General features: G+C 42.7%; 1 protein-coding gene across 2 annotated transcripts; it reads right to left on the minus strand.

The window, feature by feature from the left end:
* Positions 1-145: 145 nt before the first annotated feature.
* LOC115142764 (syntaxin-18) lies at positions 146-20,149 on the minus strand. 2 transcript variants are annotated; one of them, XR_003865557.2, is made up of 12 exons: positions 19,932-20,148; positions 9,933-10,000; positions 8,684-8,799; positions 3,126-3,203; positions 2,952-3,018; positions 2,520-2,632; positions 1,973-2,070; positions 1,767-1,825; positions 1,569-1,638; positions 1,366-1,446; positions 497-1,141; positions 146-414 (listed from the first exon to the last, which is right to left on the minus strand). XR_003865557.2 is itself a non-coding variant. In XM_029682479.2 (11 exons), the coding sequence occupies exons 1-11, from the start codon at positions 20,082-20,084 to the stop codon at positions 1,046-1,048; spliced, it is 999 nt and encodes a 332-aa protein (XP_029538339.1). In that variant the 5' UTR covers positions 20,085-20,149; the 3' UTR covers positions 146-1,045. The 2 variants fall into 2 exon arrangements, 1 of the variants encoding a protein (XP_029538339.1); XM_029682479.2 differs by having other exon boundaries at positions 146-1,141; positions 19,932-20,149.
* Between the last annotated feature and the right edge of the window lie 324 nt (positions 20,150-20,473).

Here is a 20,473-nt window from a genome sequence, read left to right on the forward strand (position 1 = left end):
ATCTGTATATAATCTGGATACTATTGTTTTGCCATGAACTAGACTAGAGAATGGCTGAAGTACAATCCATATAATATATCAACTAGTGAAAGTGTGGATTTCTTGCTGTAATTTGGGGAAATAAGAAAAAAAATGGAAAATGTCATTCATAAGTAGTGCTTCATTTTATTGGTGATCGGACCAGGTTTTTACACAAGCAGTGTAAGTGCAATGTTATACCAACACAAATACTCCCATTGATTGACCATAACCACCATCTTCACACAAACAAAAGGCTTACACGCTCATTGTAACTCTAACTATTCTTGAAAATATCCCATCTGCAAAAGCTTAGCCTTAACTCTTGGTATATTAGTAATTATTAGCCGGGTGGTTTGAGCCCTGAAAGCTGTGGTATGACAAAATATACCACAGCTAAGGGCTGTATCCAGGCACTCCGCGTTGCGCCGTGGATAAGAACAGCCATTAGCCGTGGTATATTGGCCATATCCCACACCCCATCGGGTCTTATTGCTTAATTATCTCATATCTTCTAAATGTGTACATACCATTGAAATAAATACATATGAAAGACCACAAGGGTTTAAAAAAACATTTTCTTCATCTCAACAAAGCATAAGTACACAATATCAAGATCTCAATACAGAAAGAAAGACTAATAGTTCAGAAACCACTTCCTTCTTTTGAGAAAGACAGCAGAGGACAGTTGCTGTTGATGCAATAACAAGCATAGTGGTCAGTATGTATGCGATACCGACTGCCCATATAAACACAGTGCAGGTGGATGACAGCACTTTGTATTCGGCCAAAAGCGTGCTTTGCTGAACAGGAAGAGTTACCTAGTAACATGCATTTACACTGACTTCTAGTGGCTCGAGTACGGTTGACATGTAGTGAAGTTGTCATCAAAGCACTGGTCTGGGGTCAGTTTTCTGGGGGGGGGGGGGGTCCTATACCCAACACTCTGTCCATCCAACCATATACTTCAATGTGAAGGGCTAGGCCCGGGCTGATGTCACTTCCTGGTTCTGCCAGGTTCAGGGGGTTAGCTGTCGTACCAATCCAGGAAGAGCAGAGAGAAGGAGCACATGACAAGGAAGAAGAGGATCCAGACACGGAATCCAGCATTGTTTTTGATGGCCTGGAATCAAGTTAAGCGTACAATGAAACATACAGAGCTAAAACAGATCACTGGCTGTGTTGAGCAACCTCAAGAGTCAGTTCTGAATATTTGGTTTTAAAAATGGTTATAAAAGTTGTATCCAATGGAAATCTATGGATACTGCCATAATCTATAAATACAACAATATACAGTATAATGAGTAGGGCAAACTACTGGGGTTGTTTAGCATAACCTGCCATTACCTCTCGGATATCCTCGTTTCCCTCTTTAACGTTTTCAGTGGCTCCCACAACTAGCTGATGGATACTGTCGATCTCAGTTTCCTGTGAACAATGCATTGACAGGAAAGAAGTAACACACACTAATAACACTTTATTAAGTGGGATGGGCGTTCTTTTCAATAGAGGCATTTTCCTTCAGGGATGGCCAAATGGAGGTCACTCACTTGCATTAGCACCTTCTCCGCAAAGATCTCCTGGAGTCGCGAGATCTCGACGACCTTGCCCTCGATTTGCCTGAAAGACATTCGGGGAGGAGATTGACTCATCTTTTTCACCTTTGTTTCATCTATGCTTCACCTCAGTCATATCTAGAAATGTAGTGGTAAAAAAAAAATGGTCTGAAGGACTGATTAGACACTCACCTGACTTCATCTACTAGGTTGCTCATCTCACTCACCAGCCTCTGGTTCTCTTGTTCAAACTAGACAGAGTGAAACGCATGTATTGTAAATGCTGTGTAGAATCTGACCCATCAGACAACAACATAAAGGCAATAATAGAAGTCACACGGAGAGAGAGGGAGAGCACATAGAAGCATACACAACATCTCTGTTCCATAGTTCCATACCATCTGCATCTCCTCAGGCGAGAGCTCGTCCTCCACACGGCCCTGGCCCTCCTCCCACAGGCTCACGTTGTTCTCCGGTACCTCCGTCACGCTCCGCTCTTCAGGGAGAAAACACAAAGGGAGAAATACACCCCCGTCTTCACTTCAAACTCACGCAAACTTCAATTCACTCCTGTGACTGTCATAGCCATTTACTTTCCGCTCTATCCATTTCCCTTCATCACACAAAACCACTCCTTTCATAACCATCCCATTTACCTCTGTCCAATTTGCTTTATTTTAAATACAGAAGTCGACCATTTTCATTCAAACATTTGAGTTTTAGGCACTAGGATTTCCACGTGCAAATAGCGCTAAATGTCAAATGATTATACCGGCAGTAGTAAATAAATGAAAATCCATGAGAGAATAACATGTTACATGTAGAGATGTGTGGGGCTGTAAATAAAAGACAAACACCATGTAAATAGTCGGCTGTAGTGACTCAAAATAGATGTTCTTTCCAGCCAGAGTCTCTTTGGGAACTCGTCTTGGTCTCTGTACTCACCACCACCGCTGCTGTTCTCCTCCTTGGCTGTTTTCTCCTCGCTGTGCTGCTCCGCCGGTGAGCTTCTCTCTACCGCCACCCTACTGTGGTGGTGCTCTGGCTCTAGTCTGGACCTGGAGTAATAGCAAAACACCAAAGACAAGGTCAGGCTTCCTAAAAGCCCCCCGAAAAAAACACAAGGCAAGGTCACAGCATATATTATGGAGATAGCTTACTGCCAAAATGTTGTCAATGAATGAAGAATCATTCACAAATAAACGATGTGTTATGAATATACATTTGTCAGAATTCAACTCAACGGTCCCCGAAATCAAGAATTCTGTCAATAAATGAATAACTCAAGGTATTTTGTTCCATAATAGATGTGATTACTTTTAACCTTCCATTGCAATTTGTTAAACTTTAAATAAAAAATATCTTTAAAACACTCACAGTCTCTTCTTGTCCACCACTCTCTTCACTCTTATAGCCCTCTGCTCGGAGTAAAGCTTGCATACTCCTGCAAACAGGGATGATCAACACAAATCCGATATTGTCGACATTATTACAAAGTACTTACAATATGCACTGACGTCAAATATATTGTGACGTCGCCAATGAGCCCACCTCTCAAATATATCTCGATGAGGTCGAGGACCGCCCCCCTGTGCTCTCTGATCTGTGTCGGTATGACCTGCTTCTCGGCTGGAAGGGCGACAATAAAGGACAAAAGGGTTGTTATTATTGTGTATTATACCGTATGTCTCGTCATCATCCAAGATGGCATAGCAGTCAGACGTCCTTTGTCCTCGTCTTGTCGTGTCCCGTGTATATACAGTGGGGCAAAAAGGTATTGTCAGCCACCAATTGTGCAAGTTCTCCCACTTAAAAAGATGAGAGGCCTGTAATTTTCATCATAGGTACACTTCAACTATGACAGACAAAATTAGAAGAAAAAAATCCAGAAAATCACATTGTAGGACTGTTAATGAATTTATTTGCAAATTATGGTGGATTTTTTCTTTTTTTTTTCTTCTAAAAACTCAACTTCAAAACACTCTCCTGCAACCCGCCTTACCAATTCATTTAAAAAAAGTATTATTGACCTCAAATCTGAAATCCACAACAGAAGCTAGCCAATTCACTGGCAAACGTTAGTATTCAGCTAACCACGGTTGGCGGTCATCAGCTATCCTTTAGCTCGAAAAGCTATCACCAGTTTGGTACAACGCGACTCAGACCAGAGCATACCGGACCTATTTCTCTCCATATCCCCGGATTTCTACCGCAAGCTCTGGACATTTACACCTGGATCTTGCAGCTAGCTAGCTGCTATCCGAGTGACTATTGGCTTACGTCGGTCCCGGAGCAAACATCAATTATTCCGGAGCTAGCCAGCTGAAGAGTTCCATCAGCCACTCCTGGCCTACAATCACCTATCCGGACCCGTTTCACTACGGACGAGGAGCCCCACCAGGCCTTCACGACTGGAATACCGACGTTATCTGCCCGAGGGAGTTATCCAACTGGCCCCTCCGTCCCGACGTTACCTGAACGCCTATCTGCGGCCCGCTCATCGTTAGCCATCTTATCGGCTGCTATCTGAATAGGTCCATCGGACAATTTTCTTGGGTCACTATAACTATATCTATTTTGCCAATTGGATTAGTCTCCTCTACCACATGGAACCCCACTAATCTACCGACAGAAACGCACGAGGTGGCTAAAAACAGACCTCCATCCTCTGCCAGCTTGCTACCCATGGCCCGGCTAGCTGTCTGAATCGCCGTGACCCCAACCAACCTCACTACTCACTGGACCCTTATGATCACTCGGCTAAGCATGCCTCTCCTTATTAATGTCAATATGCCGTGTCCATTGCGGTTCTGGTTAGTGTTTATTGGCTTATTTCACTGTAGAGCCTCTAGCCCTGCTCATTATACCTTATCCAATCTTTCAGTTCCACCACCCACACATGATGACATCACCTGGTTTCAATGAAGTTTCTAGAGAATATCTCTCTCATCATCACTCACTGCCTAGGTTTACCTGCACTGTATTCACATCCTACTCTCTGTTTCCAGACGTCCTAGAAGAACAATTCTCATAGCTTTTAGCCATACCCTTATCCTACTCCTCCTCTGTTCCTCTGGTGATGTAGAGGCGAATCCAGGCCCTGCAGTGCCTAGCTCCACTCCTATTCCCCAGGTGCTCTCTTTTTATGACTTCTGTAACCGCAATAGCCTTGGTTTCATGCATGTTAACATTAGAAGCATCCTCCCTAAGTTTGTTTTATTCACTGCTTTAGCACACTCTGCCAACCCGGATGTCCTAGCCGTGTCTGAATCCTGGCTTAGGAAGACCACCAGTGTTTCAATCTACTGCAGAGATAGCTTGCAGAGTTATGTCCTACTATACAGGTCTGTACCCAAACAGTTTGAACTTCTACTTTTAAAAATCCACCTCTATAAACAAGTCTCTCACCGTTGCCACCTGCTATAGACCACCCTCTGCCCCCAGCTGTGCTCTGGACACCATATGTGAACTGATTGCCCCCCATCTATCTTCAGAGATTGTGCTGCTAGGTGACCTAAACTGGGACATGCTTAACACCCCAGCCACCCTACAATCGAAGCTTGATGCCCTCAATCTCACACAAATGATCAACGAACCTACCAGGTACCACCCCAAAGCCATAAACACGGGCACCCTCATAGATATCATCCTAACCAACTTGTCCTCTAAATACACCTCTGCTGTTTTCAACCAAGATCTCAGCGATCACTGCCTCATTGCATGCATCTGTAATGGGTCAGCGGTCAAGCGATCACTCATCACTGTCAAGCACTCCTTGAAACACTTCAGCGAGCAGGCCTTTCTAATCGACCTGGCCCGGGTATCCTGGAAGGATATTGACCTCACCCCGTCAGTAGAGGATGACTGGTTATTTAAAAAAATGCCTTCCTCACCATCTTAAATAAGCATGACCCATTCAAGAAATTTAGAACCAGGAACAGATATAGCCCTTGGTTCTCTCCAGACCTGACTGCACTTAACCGGTTGCTCCTACCCTCTACTTTTTTGAACATTTTGTTAAAAATCGCGCAACATTTCAGCGCCCTGCTACTCATGCCAGGAATATAGTACGTTCATATGGTTAGAATGTGTGGATAGAAAACACTCGGACGTTTTTAAAACTGGTTAAATCACGACTGTGGCTATAACATAATGTGCGTTACATCGGAAAGCGCAGGAAAACCTGATCACAGAAAATGGAAATAAATATCCTTGCGCCACTTCCAGCAATTGTTCACAGTGAGCCGAATTAGATAAGACCGAGGATTCAACTCCCACAGCATCCCCATGTTGTCTAGAGTCTTGTGAATTGAATCATCTTTGATTCTTGGTTGAACCGAATCAGGGGAACCACTTACCTCCAGTCTCCGCCCAGATCATTTGGAAGAGCTCTCTCGTGAAATTTTTTCCAAGACGACAGCTAATGATTTTTACATCGCCTCCTGATGATTTTTATCGCTTATTAACGTTTACTAATACCTAAAGTAGCATTACAAACGTATTTCGAAGTGTTTTGTGAAAGTTTATCGTCTACTTTTTGAATTTTAAAAAATGACGTTAGGTTGTGAAAACGCTGTTTTTTCCGTTTATCACACAGTCTACATATAACGATATCTTGGCTTTATATGGCCCGATTTAATCGAAATAAAGACCCAATAGTGTTTATGGGACATCTAGGAGTGCCAACAAAGAAGATGGTGAAAGGTAATGACTGTTTTCTATTTTATTGCGTCCCCTGCGTGGCCTTTGTGTTGTAGTGTATTGGTGCATGCTATCAGATAATAGCTTCTCATGCTGTCCCCGAAAAGCATTTTAAAAATCTGACTTGTTGCCTGGATTCACAACGAGTGTAGCTTTAATTCGATACCCTGCATGTGTATTTTAATGAACGTTTGAGTTTTAACTAATACTATTAGCATTTAGCGTAGCGCATTTGCATTTCCAGAGCTCTAGTTGGGACGCAAGCGTCCCGAGTAGAAGCAAGAGGTTAACCAACACAAAAACATCCTATGGCGTTCTGCATTAGCATCGAACAGCCCCCGTGATATGCAACTTTTCAGGGAAGTTAGAAACCAATATACACAGGCAGTTAGAAAAGCCAAGGCTAGCTTTTTCAAGCAGAAATTTGCTTCTTGCAACACTAACTCAAAAAAGTTCTGGGACACTGTAAAGTCCATGGAGAATAAGAACATCTCCTCCCAGCTGCCCACTGCACTGAGGATAGGAAACTCTTGTCTTGTCACCACCAATAAATCCACTATAATTGAGAATTTCAATAAGCATTTTTATACGGCTGGCCATGCTTTCCACCTGGCTACCCCTACCCCGGTCAACAGCACTGCACCCCCCACAGCAACTCGCCCAAGCCTTCCCCATTTCTCCTTCTCCCAAATCCAGTCAGCTGATGTTCTGAAAGAGCTGCAAAATCTGGACCCAGACAAATCAGCCAGGCTAGACAATCTGGACACTCTCTTTCAAAAATTATCTGCCAAAATTGTTGCAACCCCTATTACTAGCCTGTTCAACCTCTCTTTTGTGTCGTCTGAGATTCCGAAAGATTGGAAAGCTGCCGCGGTCATCCCCCTCTTCAAAGGGGGTGACACTCTAGACCCAAACTGCTACAGACCTTTATCTATCCTACTCTGTCTTTCCAATGTCTTCGAAAGCCAAGTTAACAAACAGATTACCGACCATTTTGAATCGCACCGTACCTTCTCCGCTATGCAATCTGGTTTCAGAGCTGGTCATGGGTGCACCTCAGTTTAGGACGCTCAAGGTCCTAAATGACATCATAACCGCCATCGATAAGAGACATTACTGTGCAGCTGTATTCATCGACCTGGCCAAGGCTTTCGACTCTGTCAATCACCACATCCTCATCGGCAGAGTCGATAGCCTTGGTTTCTCAAATAATGGCCTAGCCTGGTTCACCAATTACTTGGTTCAGTGTGTCAAATCGGAGGGCCTGTTGTCTTGGCCTCTGGCAGTCTCTATGGGGGTGCCACAGGGTTCAATTCTTGGGCCGACTCTCTTCTCTGTATACATCAATGATGTAGCTCTTGCTGCTGGTGAGTCTCTGATCCACCTCTACGCAGACGACACCATTCTGTATACTTCTGGCCCTTCTTTGGACACTGTGTTAACAACCCTCCAGACGAGCTTCAATGCCATACAGCTCTCCTTCCGTGGCCTCCAACTGCTCTTAAATACAAGTAAAACTAAATGCATGCTTTTCAACCGATCACTGCCTGCACCTGCCCGCCCATCCAGCATCACCACTCTGGATGGTTCTGACTTAGAATATGTGGACAACTACCTAGGTGTCTGGTTAGACTGTAAACTCTCCTTCCAGACTCACATCAAACATCTCCAATCCAAAGTTAAATCTAGAATTGGCTTCCTTCACTCATGCTGCCAAACATACCCTCGTAAAACTGACCATCCTACCGATCCTCGACGATGTCATCTACAAAATAGCCTCCAATACCCTACTCAATAAATTGGATGCAGTCTATCACAGTGCCATCTGTTTTGTCACCAAAGCCCCATATACTACCCACCACTGCGACCTGTACGCTCTCGTTGGCTGGCACTCGCTTCATACTCGTCGCCAAACCCACTGGCTCCAGGTCATCTACAAGACCCTGCTAGGTAAAGTCCACTCTTATCCCAGCTCGCTGGTCACCATAGCAGCACCCACCTGTAGCACGCGCTCCAGCAGGTATATCTCTCTGGTCACCCCCAAAACCAATTCTTCATTTGGCCGCCTCTCCTTCCAGTTCTCTGCTGCCAATGACTGGAACGAACTACAAAAATCTCTGAAACTGGAAACACTTATCTCTCTCACTAGCTTTAAGCACCAGCTGTTAGAGCAGCTCACAGATTACTGCACATAGCCCATCTATAATTTAGCCCAAACAACTACCTCTTCCCCTATTGTATTTACCTCTTCCCCTGAAATATTTATTTATTTCTACTTTGCACATTCTTCCACTGCAAATCTACCATTCCAGTGTTTCACTTGCTATATTGTATTTACTTCGCCACCATGGCCTTAAAACACACACACACATACACATATACACACACACACACACACACACACACACCTTCAGAGCGGAGCTGCTTGATGGCCTCAGAGCAGGTTCTCATGAAGATCTGGGCGTCCTGGTCGATCTGGTCTCGCTCATTGTCTGTCATCCGGGTTAGGTCTGACGAGATGAGACTACAAAACACACAAAGCAATTGAAAGGAAACAAATCATATTTGGACCCAGGTTTGCTGTAATGAAGGTCTGCAGATTCTCTACAGTTAAATCAAAGTGCTAAGCCTATGTTGCCCTCTAGTGGATTCCTAATTTACAGCTCATAGATCATTCCCTTAGTTCAGGATGACTGACATGCTCATTTTTCATTTTCTGTCAAAGAAACATGAAAAAAGGCACCCAGACCTTTCCTGTGTTTGCGGTGTTTAATACATTTAAAAAATCAAAATAAATACTTAAGTCAATTCTATGGGAAGATCACATAATGTACTTCTTCCCATGTCAACTAATATGTTTTAATTTATTACATTCTTAATGCACGTGACAGGTTTTTAGTCACAATTATTTTTTTGGGGGGGGCTAATAGATCCAAATTGATGGCTCTAAACTAAGGCAAGAAAATGTGAAAACGTTTTTCAAGGCCCGCCCTGCGAGCGCGCACACACTGCCCTCGGGGCCTTGACCAGATGAAGCCTATGATTAGTCCCAGGGCGTGATTTACTCTTCACTTGGTTGCAGCTCAATTATTCCACCCAATTAGACTGAGTCTCCAAAAGACCACCCCACTCGCTACTGACCTTGTGCCAGCGCCTGCCTTTCCCAACCACCCACCTCAATTAGACCAGTCAGACCTTAGAGCCTGCAACACAGCCTGCAGTCAACTCTGTAGACAGACAGAGAGACAGACAGAGAGACAGACAGGACAGAGAGACAGACAGGACAGAGAGACCAGACAGGACAGACGCTCCGCCCAATTTGGCCCCTAAGCCTATATAACTACTGCTTAGGCTTATGGTGATTAGTTAATGCCATCTACTTCTTTGACAATGAAGGCTCTAGGGTTGAGAAGGTTAAAACCTTTTTTGGATCCTTTATGAGACTGATGTTTCAAAGAGGAAAAAGCTCAATCAAGTTGTCAAAAGGTTAGATACATCCCAATCCACGTGGAGGCCGAGCCAACCTTTCCTGGAGGATTTTCTTTAGGACAAACATGTGAAAAGGGATTAGCCCTACATCTTATAGCCACATGAAAGTCACCGTTGAAAACAGACAGTCAAAAGGGCAGGGTTTGGTGACCTGAGACGAGGATTTACCTTCCAGCATTCACATAGTCCTTCCTGTGCTGCAGCAGAAAGTCTTTCAGCTTGGTGATGTTGGAGATCTGTCACAATGAAGAGAAAACACATTAGAGAAGTCTATCAATGTCTTCATGTCTCGCTCTCTATTTGTGGGCCACATCTCTTTTCCTCTTCATGATTTCGTCCCTGTCATGTCTTAAAGTAATGATGGACTGTCGTTTCTCTTTGCTTATTTGAGCTGGTCTTGCCATAATATGGACTTGGTCTTTTACCAAATAGGGCTATCTTCTGTATACCACCCTTGTCACAACACTACTAATTGGCTCAAACGCATTAAGAAAGAAAGAAATTCCACAAACTTTTAACAAGGCACACCTGTTAATTGAAATGCATTCCAGGTGACGAACTCATGAAGTTGGTTGAGAGAATGCCAAGAGTTTGCAAAGCTGTCATCAAGGCAAAGGCTGGCTACTTTGAAGAATCTCAAATACAAAATATATTTTGATTTAACACTTTTTTTAGTTACTAAATTATATGTTATATGTTATTTCATAGTTTTGATGTCTTCACTTTTATTCTACAATGTAGAAAATAGTTTTAAAAAATAAAAGAGAAACCCTTGACTCAGTAGGTGTGTCCAAACTTTTGACTGGTACTGTATGCATATATGTATATAATTATTATTATTTTTTACACATTTTCTCCACTCCTGACTGCATGTGCTGCCATAGAAATAGAATGAATAGAACGGGTGTCCCCATTCAAGTCAATAATGGCATAATGGGTGGACTGGTAGCCATTATGAGTGTATCCATAGGAACAACGCTAGGTTGAAGATGACAATATTATATGTCTCGCACAGCCGAATGCTGCAAAGACGTCTGAGAGGTTGGTGGATTTCATTCATTCACTGGTAGACCAAAGAGTTCGTTTCAGGCCCTGCTTGCATGTCTCAAGTTAGGCCTTCCTTTAAAATGACCAAACTTAGCAGTCATTGACTGTGACAGGCCACCTTGTCCATCTGTCTCGCTCTATCCATTCTGAATTTGACAAATTAATATTTGTTTACCACAGGACATACCAAATTCAAACTGGCAATTTTCTTGTTAGTCTAGCTCATGTAAATAAAAAATTATACTCTTCTATACACTGTTGCTCCCTGACAGAAAACATTTAAATACGCCTGAAATGTAGAATCTGTCGACTATGTATCACAGATAAAATGTCAGGGAAGATGTGTGCACAGGAAAACCAGAGGAAACTCTGTGGAATCCAATATTTGCTCCTATAATTCGGTTAACATCGAAAAACCCTTAATTGCTTCCCCATCCACAGAGTGGAGCGCAAGAAGGACAGACTACACACACAGCAGGCTCTGTTTGTGAAAATATAGGTCTTTTTTTCTTATGAGAGAATCCAGACAAGCGCCATGTTGAAAATGACACAATGAGTTCGACTGTGACAGAGACCCAGGGCGAGCGGGATTATTTTTCTAAAGCCAAACTACGCCGTCTTCGGTCCAGTTTTTTTCTTCTAATGACCGTAATTACCAAATTGCTGCAGTGGTAAAAGCACGACCTGGGTCTTGGTCTCTAATGGCGACTCTAAAAATATCAACGAGAAGAAACGACAGGACTTTGAAAAGAAAAGGTTAAAAATAAAAAAAATTAAATACCGAGCTACAATTTGCTTGAAACCCATCACCTCTCCTAGGAAGCAAATAAGCATAGATGACTGGAGGTGTGACATTGCTTCAGAGCAATTAGAACAGAGCAGGTTTAAGATAACCGAGTAAAGGGCTGTGGCGGTGAGTCGACCCTTGTAATAATACAATTATCAGGGGTCAAAAGTTAATCGTTGTTCAGAGCACTTGTGAAGGGGTTGAGTGAAGCACAATGTTCCCATGGTTGAAAGGCAGGAGTGTGTTGTTGTCTGCTGTCTGTGTTGTTGTCTGCTGTCTGTGTTGTTGTCTGCTGTCTGTGTCGTTAGATTCAAGATGAATGCCCTGTCTGGGATGGGCAACTCCAATCCTCAGGGGCCTGAGTGTCTTTATTTTCCTCTTCTCCCAGACACTGACTATATAAATCGCAGCTATAAACCCATATCATGCTATTTTGGCATACACTAGATTACTAATGTGCTATTTGAAATAATGGGCTACATTCTGCTTTTGTATCACACCTTCTCACCAGCAGGTAGCAATAGGCTGCCAGTATTGGATCCCCACTGGCTTTCAGGAGAGAACAGAGGAGAAGAGAGAAGATGTCAAGAGTGCTGGTTCGGGGGGGGTGATCTGTCTCCTGTGTGTATACATTTGGGCTCAGATTCCCACTGCAACCTCCAGGGTTTGCAGGGGGTCACCGGGATCAATTGCTCTTGTAACTTAAGACTCTAAAGAGCTAGTAATACCTAAACAATGAGGAAGGGGGTAGCCTTGTGCTTGCGGCTGGAGGAGAGTGCGTGTGTGTCCCTGCCAAAGTATGCGAATGTATATGAAATGTGCTTGTGCGCGTATGTTGTGTTTGGAGCGAGGCAGCAGGAGGAGACAGTCTGCCGGGCTACATCTAATCTCATCATCATCATCAAGGACCCCCACTTTATCTTCTCACTCTCTCCTGCCCCTCAGCCTGTACGAAGCGCAAACAAACCATCACAGTCCATTATTATAAAAATGTAAAAAAATACTTAGTCAGCTGATTTTTTCTTAAGTCAGTCTGGGTAGGCTCTTTATTTGACTAAAACCAGGTAACTGAGACAATTTGATAATGATCACCCAGACTCCATTGCTTGACCCCGAGCTGTCCATTTTGAAGCCTGTCCAAATCTGATTTGAGATCTATAGACTATAACTAGCCTAATTGTTCAAAGAAGACACTATGAGAAACACTTAAAGCTCTATGCAGTGGAGGGGACGTCGCCAGATTGACTTTTTTCACTGCATTTACTCTTGAGTATTAGAAATTGAGATTTCTGGTCAGTCACAGCAACGCAGTCAATAATCTACACTCGCATTCAAAGGCAATCTAGGCGCTTTAAAAAAAGAAATTGTCAAAGAATGTGCATGTTGTAGGGTAATAATCTGGACTACAGCAAACATTCCTAAACATCTCAGATTTCAAAAGAAATAGAGAAAAATACATTAAATACCTAAATAAGTTTTATTGTTTTAGTTCAAACTAGGCCTATGAATACTGCGGTGTTCCCATAGCAGACTCACGGCGGGAGGATGATACCGGATGTCACTGTTTTCAATGAGATGACGACAGCAAATTCTGCCACAAAATACCATCCACTGGGTCCACTTTGTGGTTCAAAGTGCTTTATTTATTCAGTTAAAAATGTTGGCCGTAAGTTAGCGTGTTCTTCTAACCAGCTAGCCAGGCCAACTGCCAAGCAACGTATGGTAGTCCACGAGTTTTCATGCCATCCAATCCGACTTTTTTGAGTCACATACTTCAACGCAGCATAAACAAAGAACAAAGTATAAGTTTAACGAGGAGACCACTGTCGTTCTCCTGTTGCTCTAATGTCAGATGTCGAGTTTTTGCCCTCGACAAGTAAATTGTTTCTGAAAACTCAACAGCAGCATCTTGTTTTGCAAATGCATCCAAGTTGTGCACATCACTGTATTTAAAAACATGATTTTCCTTTTGAACGTGTTCACTTGATGAACAAAGGCTCTGAGGTTTAATCCTGTTCAAAGCAGCGCTCTCTCCTGACTACAATGGATGCGAACAATGTCCATTTTCGAGCTTCATTGAGAAAGAAAGGAATTGGGAACACATCAGACTTCCCCTCAGAACCTCTACCCCTTCACTTATTTTAGCCCAGTCTTTGTTTTGAACTTTAATGGAAAACATGACTAACAAACCTGAATGTTGTGTTGTTTGTTGGGTAGTTGAGCAACACTAATGTTTGGTTTTGTTGCACTTCAGGGATTCATTGATGAAACACACAGATGGACACATTCCCCTCGAGGCCTGTGTATATGGTGACCACGGTAGAACAGACTAGATTAAACTAATGTAGGCTACCCAAATGCAAATGTTAACTGGTAATTAGGTTTGCCTAATTCTGACACATGTTCAATGTTTATCGTGTCTTTGTGAAAAAGGTTTGTACGGAACAAATGAGGTGAAAATATATTTTTTAAACGAAGTAAGCTTTTATGCAACACCTTTTTGTTTGTCCTATTACAAAAGCCCTGAAATTAGTTTACAATTGTTTTGAGAAAAGTCACTTTCCCCTCTAAGGTTTGTTCTGGTTGTCCCTGAGCCTGAGAGTGGATGTTCCCTAGTTTGTGATTGAGGACATTTTTCTGACTATTTTAATACAGATATGTTAAATAATAACTGAATTGAGAATGTTTGAGTAATCAATTATCCTATTGATTACTTATTGTCTTATGTGACCTAGGCCTATTTGTCAAGGAATGAGCCTCATTGCATAATTAAATAATGACGTTATGGCTCATATCAATCTGAACTTTGCCTATAAAGCCTGTGTCTCTGAAGCAGTACAGTATTTTTGTTACAATTATACTGTTTAGTCTGCCAAGTATCTGGATTTCATCTCGCTGCCCCCTAAGTTTGACACTCGTCCACAGACCTGTGTTTGTGCATTTACGTCTCCATATTTTACACTTTTTTTTTTTGCCAAACTGGCAAAATCCTCTTTCTTGAAATGTCCGTGGGGAAATGCTAGATAAGATTGTATTCCGCACTTGCATTTGATGCCTCAAAATTATATTTTCCTGGCGTGCGAAAACAGAGCAGGGATTAAACCAACTGGTAAAGACAGTGTTTAGCAGGACATTCAGATCAGGTAAATCCCCTCAAATCCCAACCTGATGGTGAGAGAATGCAGTTGAGTGAGTGAGAGAAATATAGATATATTTATTTTAAAAAAATTTTAAAAATAAAAACTTTGTGGGAGATAAGACTAGTGAGACTACAAAACATAAATCACTGATCATTACAGCGGATGCAGGTTCATGGCAATTATTGTGGGGTGACATGCAAAAACTTGCTCTGTGTCAAAAGGGAGAAGAGGAAGCAAATGGGGTGAAGAGATTTGTTCAAATTAGGTGTGTGATTCTCAGGTAATGGGGCCAACAAATATAGCCTAGGCTTGTACCTTATCTCTTAGCCTAACAGTTAGACTATGGCTTTCTATTTTTAGAGCAGCTACATTCCATCAAAGCATCACATTTACTGCCCTGTGTAAGCACTTCAAATCCTTAGATTTAGACAGAAAGTGTTTTTCCCCCAATAGGAGAGACTGTTTTAGGGAATTTCTCAGACATTGACAGTTCACTTGCGAACAGAAAAATAAAGTCTGAAAATGCACCCAGGTTATCAAAATGTAACTCAATGTTTTGAGAATATACCAGATTATAATTTCCATTTCAAAATACGCCATGAGAGGGCAACCCCTACCTCGCTCGAGTTGGGTAATAAACACATATTTCTAAGTGCTGGCTGATCACCTCACTTTTCGGACATTCAAAGAAAGCACAGTAAAAAACAGTCCATTGTGGAACGGCGCTCCTGATTTGAACAATTTCGGGGTGACCTCCTGCATTTAAACACGAGAAGAGCAGCCTGCTGTGGAGATGAGGAGGAGAGCGGTGAAACTGAGATCACAGTGCCCCAAACCGACCCCTGAGGTAAAAGATTCCCTCCCGATCACCGCACCCCAGACACTTACTAGCCGCTCTTACTTGTCCATCAAGCATTTTGCTTCGCCATAAAAAAGGTTCACTTGCTGCAAAGGGTAAAGTTTTAAGAGAAAAAAAAACAACCCATACATGCTACTTTATATTTGTTTACTTTGAAGTTTTTCCTCCCTATCTGTTTTGTGAAGTGTCACTGGGAACTGAGAAGGCAGTGCATGTCTTGGAGGGCGCCCACATATGTTCAGCATTAGGGGCCGGCCGTCAACATTGTTACTTGGGACCTAATTTAATGTTTTCTCTGCTTTGATCTTCCACCTTTAATCACTGGCTCTTGGGAGGATCGGCTTTCCTCAAGAAATTGTTAGAAAGCTGAAAGAAAATGTTATTGCAGCATGTTTATGGAATCAAACATGTGAAGAGAGGGCTCGCACACAGGAAAAAAAATGGATCCTGTATCTGAAGTCTTACATAGAAAAGGATGGGGGGGGTGGGGGGCAGATGAAAACCACCACATAACTGTATGCAGTGAGGACATTCCAACATTTCAATTTCTCCAAACATTGGTTCACCAAGATCGTTTCAGATGATATCGGTAGCACAGGGGAGACAGCGGGAGGGTGGGGGCCCAGGGTCGGGGGTGGGCACCACAGGCTAGGTTTGAGTTTCCTCAAATCAGCATCCCTGCTTTCATTAAACCATCATTTCCAATATCGTTGCAACAGGGGTGCGAGAGGCATAACAAAGCATAGTTGTGTGGAGCTGAGTGACTGGGCTTGTTTCTCCTGGCTATGGTTGGTGGGGACATCAGGTATGGATCAAGAGCTGATGTCCCTGGGGAAATCCAGAGGAGTTCTTCAAGGTGCCTTTGATAGGGCTTGTATCCATGATACTCACTTCTGCATAGTGGTCACGCTGCATGTGGCGCACTTATTCTATTTGCCAGTCGCTTTCAAGGAGTCCTCTTTATTTCTACACCAATGATGGGTCGCGACTATGTGGTGGTGAGAGTCTGAAAGTCCGGGAAGACCACAGATCTAGATCCACGGATCTATCCCCAATCTACTGCATTTGAATGACATGTAAGAAAAAAAGAGGAAGATGTGTGTGTGTGGGGGGGGGGGGGGACAGCCTCTCATCAGGACGGTCCATCACTGGGTGTTTCCTATTAGGCGAACATTGGAACTGGCTTTAATCAAGGAAGGTCCAAAACTTTTTCAGACTCCAGCCGCCTAAGCCAGACTGTTCTCTCTGCTACCGCACAGCAAGCGGTACTAATGCACTAAGTACTAAGTCTGGAATCAACAGGACCCTGAACAGCTTCTACCCCCAAGCCATAAGACTACCAAACGAGACAGGTTATAGCTAATTAAATGGCTACCCGGAGTATCTGCATTGACCCAATTTTTACACCAACTCTATGTACATACACTGGACCCACCCACACATACTTACCCTCACAACCCAACACACACTACATACTGTGCATTCGGCAAAGTATTCAGACCCCTTCACATTTTGTTACGTTACAGCCTTATTCTAAAATTGATTTAAAAAATAATAATAATCCTCAGCAATCTATACACAATACCCCGTAATGACAAAGCGAAAACAGGTTAAAATATTTTGCAAATGTATTAAATATTTTAAAAAAAAATACCTTATTTATATAACTATTCAGACCCTTTGCTATAAGACTCGAAATTGAGCTCAGATGCATCCTGTTTTCATTGAACATCCTTGAGGTGTTTCTACAACTTGGAGTTCACCTGTAGTAAATTCAATTGATTGGACATGATTTGGAAAGGCACACACCTGTCTATATAAGGACCCACAGTTGACAGTGCATGTCAGAGAAAAAAAACAAGCTATGAGGTCGAAGGAATTGTCCGTAGAGCTCTGAGACAGGACTGTGTCGAGGCACATATCTGGGGAAGGGTACCAAAACATTTCTTTAGCATTGAAGATCCCCATCATTCTTAAATGGAAGAAGTTTGGAACCACCAAGACTCTTCCGAGAGCTGGCCGCCCGGCCAATCTGAACAATCGGGAGAAGGGCCTTGGTCAGGGATGGTGACCAAGAACCCGATGGTCACCCTGACAGAGCGCCAGAGTTCCTCTGTGGAGATGTGAGAACCTTCGAGAAGGACAACCATCTCTGTAGCACCCCACAAATCAGGTCTTTATGGTAGAGTGGCCAGACGGAAGCCACTCCTCAGTAAAAAGGCACATGACAGTCTGCTTGGAGTTTGCCCAAAGGCACCTAAAGACTCTCAGACCATGAGAAACAAGATTCTTTGGACTGATGAAACCATGATTGAACTCTGGCCTGAATACCAAGTGTCACATCTGGAAGAAACCAGCCACCGCTCATCATCTGGCCAATACCATCCCTACGGTGAAGCATGGTGGTGGCAGGATCAGCAGCAGGGACTGGGAGACTAGTCAGGATCGAGGGAAAGGAACGGAGCAAAGCATAGAGACATTCTTGATAAAAACCCGCTCCAGAGCGCTTAGGACCTCAGACTGGGGTAAACGTACACCTTCCAACAGGATAACGATCCAAGCACACTGCCAAGACAATGCAGGAGTGGCTTCGGGACAAGTCTCTGAATGTCCTTGAGTGGCCCAGCCAGAGCCTGGACTTGAACCCCATCGCACATCTCCGGACAGACATGAAAATAGATGTGCAGCAATGATCCTCATCCAACTTGACAGAGCTTGAGAGGATCTGCAGAGAAGAATGTGAGAAACTCCCCAAATACAGGTGTGCCAAGCTTGTAGCGTCATACCCAAGAAGACGGGAGGCTGTAATCACTGCCAAATGTACTTCAACAAAGTACTGGGTAAAGGGTCTGAATACTTTAAAAATATATATATATATACATTTGCCAAAATTTCTAAAAACCTGTTTTTGCTTTGTCATTATGGGATATTGTGTGTAGATTGATGAGGAAAAATACAACTTGATACATTTTTGAACAAGGCTGTAACGTAACATAATGTGGGGAAAATAAAGGGGTCTGAATACTTTCTGAATGCACTGTATGCCCACAAAGACATATGCATACTGATTCCACACACTTTCCCACTCAGCACATATGCTGGTACTGTCTATTTTCTATCCTGTTGCCCAGTCACTTTACCCCTACCTACAGTGCATTCAAAAAGTACTCATATACCCTCCACTTATTCCACATTTTGTTGTGTTACAGCCGAGCAGATGGGCTGAGAACGGAGGAGAAAAAAACGCAAGGAAATCAAAAGATAACTTATCTAAAGGGATTTGACTTCTCAAACACGGCAAAAAGACGAAACAATATGATGCCCTGACACCTTATTAATTCAGCCACTTATTTAGCTAACTAGTAAGTAAAACATTTAGGGGTCATGTTAACGCAGAATTCTTAATTTTTCATGCAGGAAAAAAATTCTAAACGCATAATACATATCTTGCTGCGTTTTGTAAACGCAGATCTAAAATGCTTCTTATTGTAATTTCTGCTCGGCATCAGACTAATTTTGTGCTTGCACTAAAGTATTTTCTGTGAAGAAAAACTATAGTTGTACATCCGATAACTCTATTGAAGCAACAACAAAAAACACGACTTTCAATATAAAAAATTGAAAGTCAATATAAAAAATGTAAACAGTTTTCCTCTAGGAGTTTGCCTGTGATTGGCTCCATTCCGTTTTTTTTATTTTTTATTCACGACGATTACAAGCATACCCATAACCTGATGCTGCCACACCTATGCTTGAAAATATGGAGAGTGGTACTCAGTAAATCGAATTGTGCTCAAGAATATATATTAGTCTCATGAACCACAACGACATGAGGCAACAGTCCAACAATCTGTGACTGTCCACTTTTGCGCAGAAAATGTGTAGCTATCTAGCTAGTAGAATACACTGACGGTATGTAAGCGATCTGGAACGCACCACTAACCTGTCAAATGCAAAAAGTAGTAGGTGGTTAGCTAAGTTACATGCCAAGTTCTGAACGTTTTGAGCAAAGTATTATTGTTTACTTAGAGGTCGATATAAGTAGCGAGCACATCATAGACCTAGGCCTTTTTAGATAGCTGGCTAGTTGTTAGCTAACGTTAGGTGTTAACTTTCACGACTTCCAGATACATTTGACTAATGTCGTTAGCACGCTAGCCTCTGACCAGGCTAACGTTATCGAACTGACGAGCTAGCTAGCTACCATTAGCTATAACGGCACGCGAACTCTATCAATTTCCATCTCTACACAACTGTTATTAAAATACATTAGCTGCATTAACTAACGTTAGCTAGCAAGGCAAACGTTAGCCTGTGCAGTGAATGTCACTCACCACTTCCTTCGCCTTGAGAGAAAATCCATGTTTGGGTCTGCTCTTCTTGAAGATTTCATCTTTAGGCAAATCAAACCCTACTCCGATAGCTTTATTTCGTGTTTTTACCGTTTTGACACTGGCTTTGAACAGTACAGTTATATCAACAGCCATTTCTGTCAGTAGCACGGCAGCACACGCCACTGTCAACAGCGACACGTCACCACATTCAACGTCATATTTTTGCGACGTATGGGTGCGTTCGAAACATGCATGGTTGGCCACTTTAGTGACAATGCCGGTGTTTGGAGGATATATTGGCAGGATGTTGTTAGGCCCGAGACTAAGTCGATGGTCGGCAAACCGTGCAAATATATCCTCCAAACACCAGGTTCGAGGGCATTATTACTTTTATACAAAAGGTTACCAACATATTCAAATAATGATTGACATATTTTCATTAAAAAAATGTTATTTTGTTGAATTTATTCATAGTATTGTATCCTTCCACATGATACAGTCCTGGCACAAATTTAGGGTTGCTACCCAAGCCATTCGTTCTA

This window comes from Oncorhynchus nerka, linkage group LG15, assembly GCF_034236695.1.
Source record: "Oncorhynchus nerka isolate Pitt River linkage group LG15, Oner_Uvic_2.0, whole genome shotgun sequence".
Taxonomy (NCBI): Eukaryota; Metazoa; Chordata; class Actinopteri; order Salmoniformes; family Salmonidae; genus Oncorhynchus; species Oncorhynchus nerka.

What these genes read in the sequence shown, in the direction of transcription:
- LOC115142764 (XM_029682479.2), bottom strand. Translation starts at nt 20,084, where the DNA reads ATGGCTGTTGATATAACTGTACTGTTCAAAGCCAGTGTCAAAACGGTA. An exon ending in GTGGTGGACAAGAAGAGACT is followed by an intron (nt 2,633 to 2,951) that starts GTGAGTGTTTTA and finishes CTATTACTCCAG; the next exon opens with GTCCAGACTAGAGCCAGAGC. An exon ending in GAAACGAGGATATCCGAGAG is followed by an intron (nt 1,142 to 1,365) that starts GTAATGGCAGGT and finishes ACTTGATTCCAG; the next exon opens with GCCATCAAAAACAATGCTGG.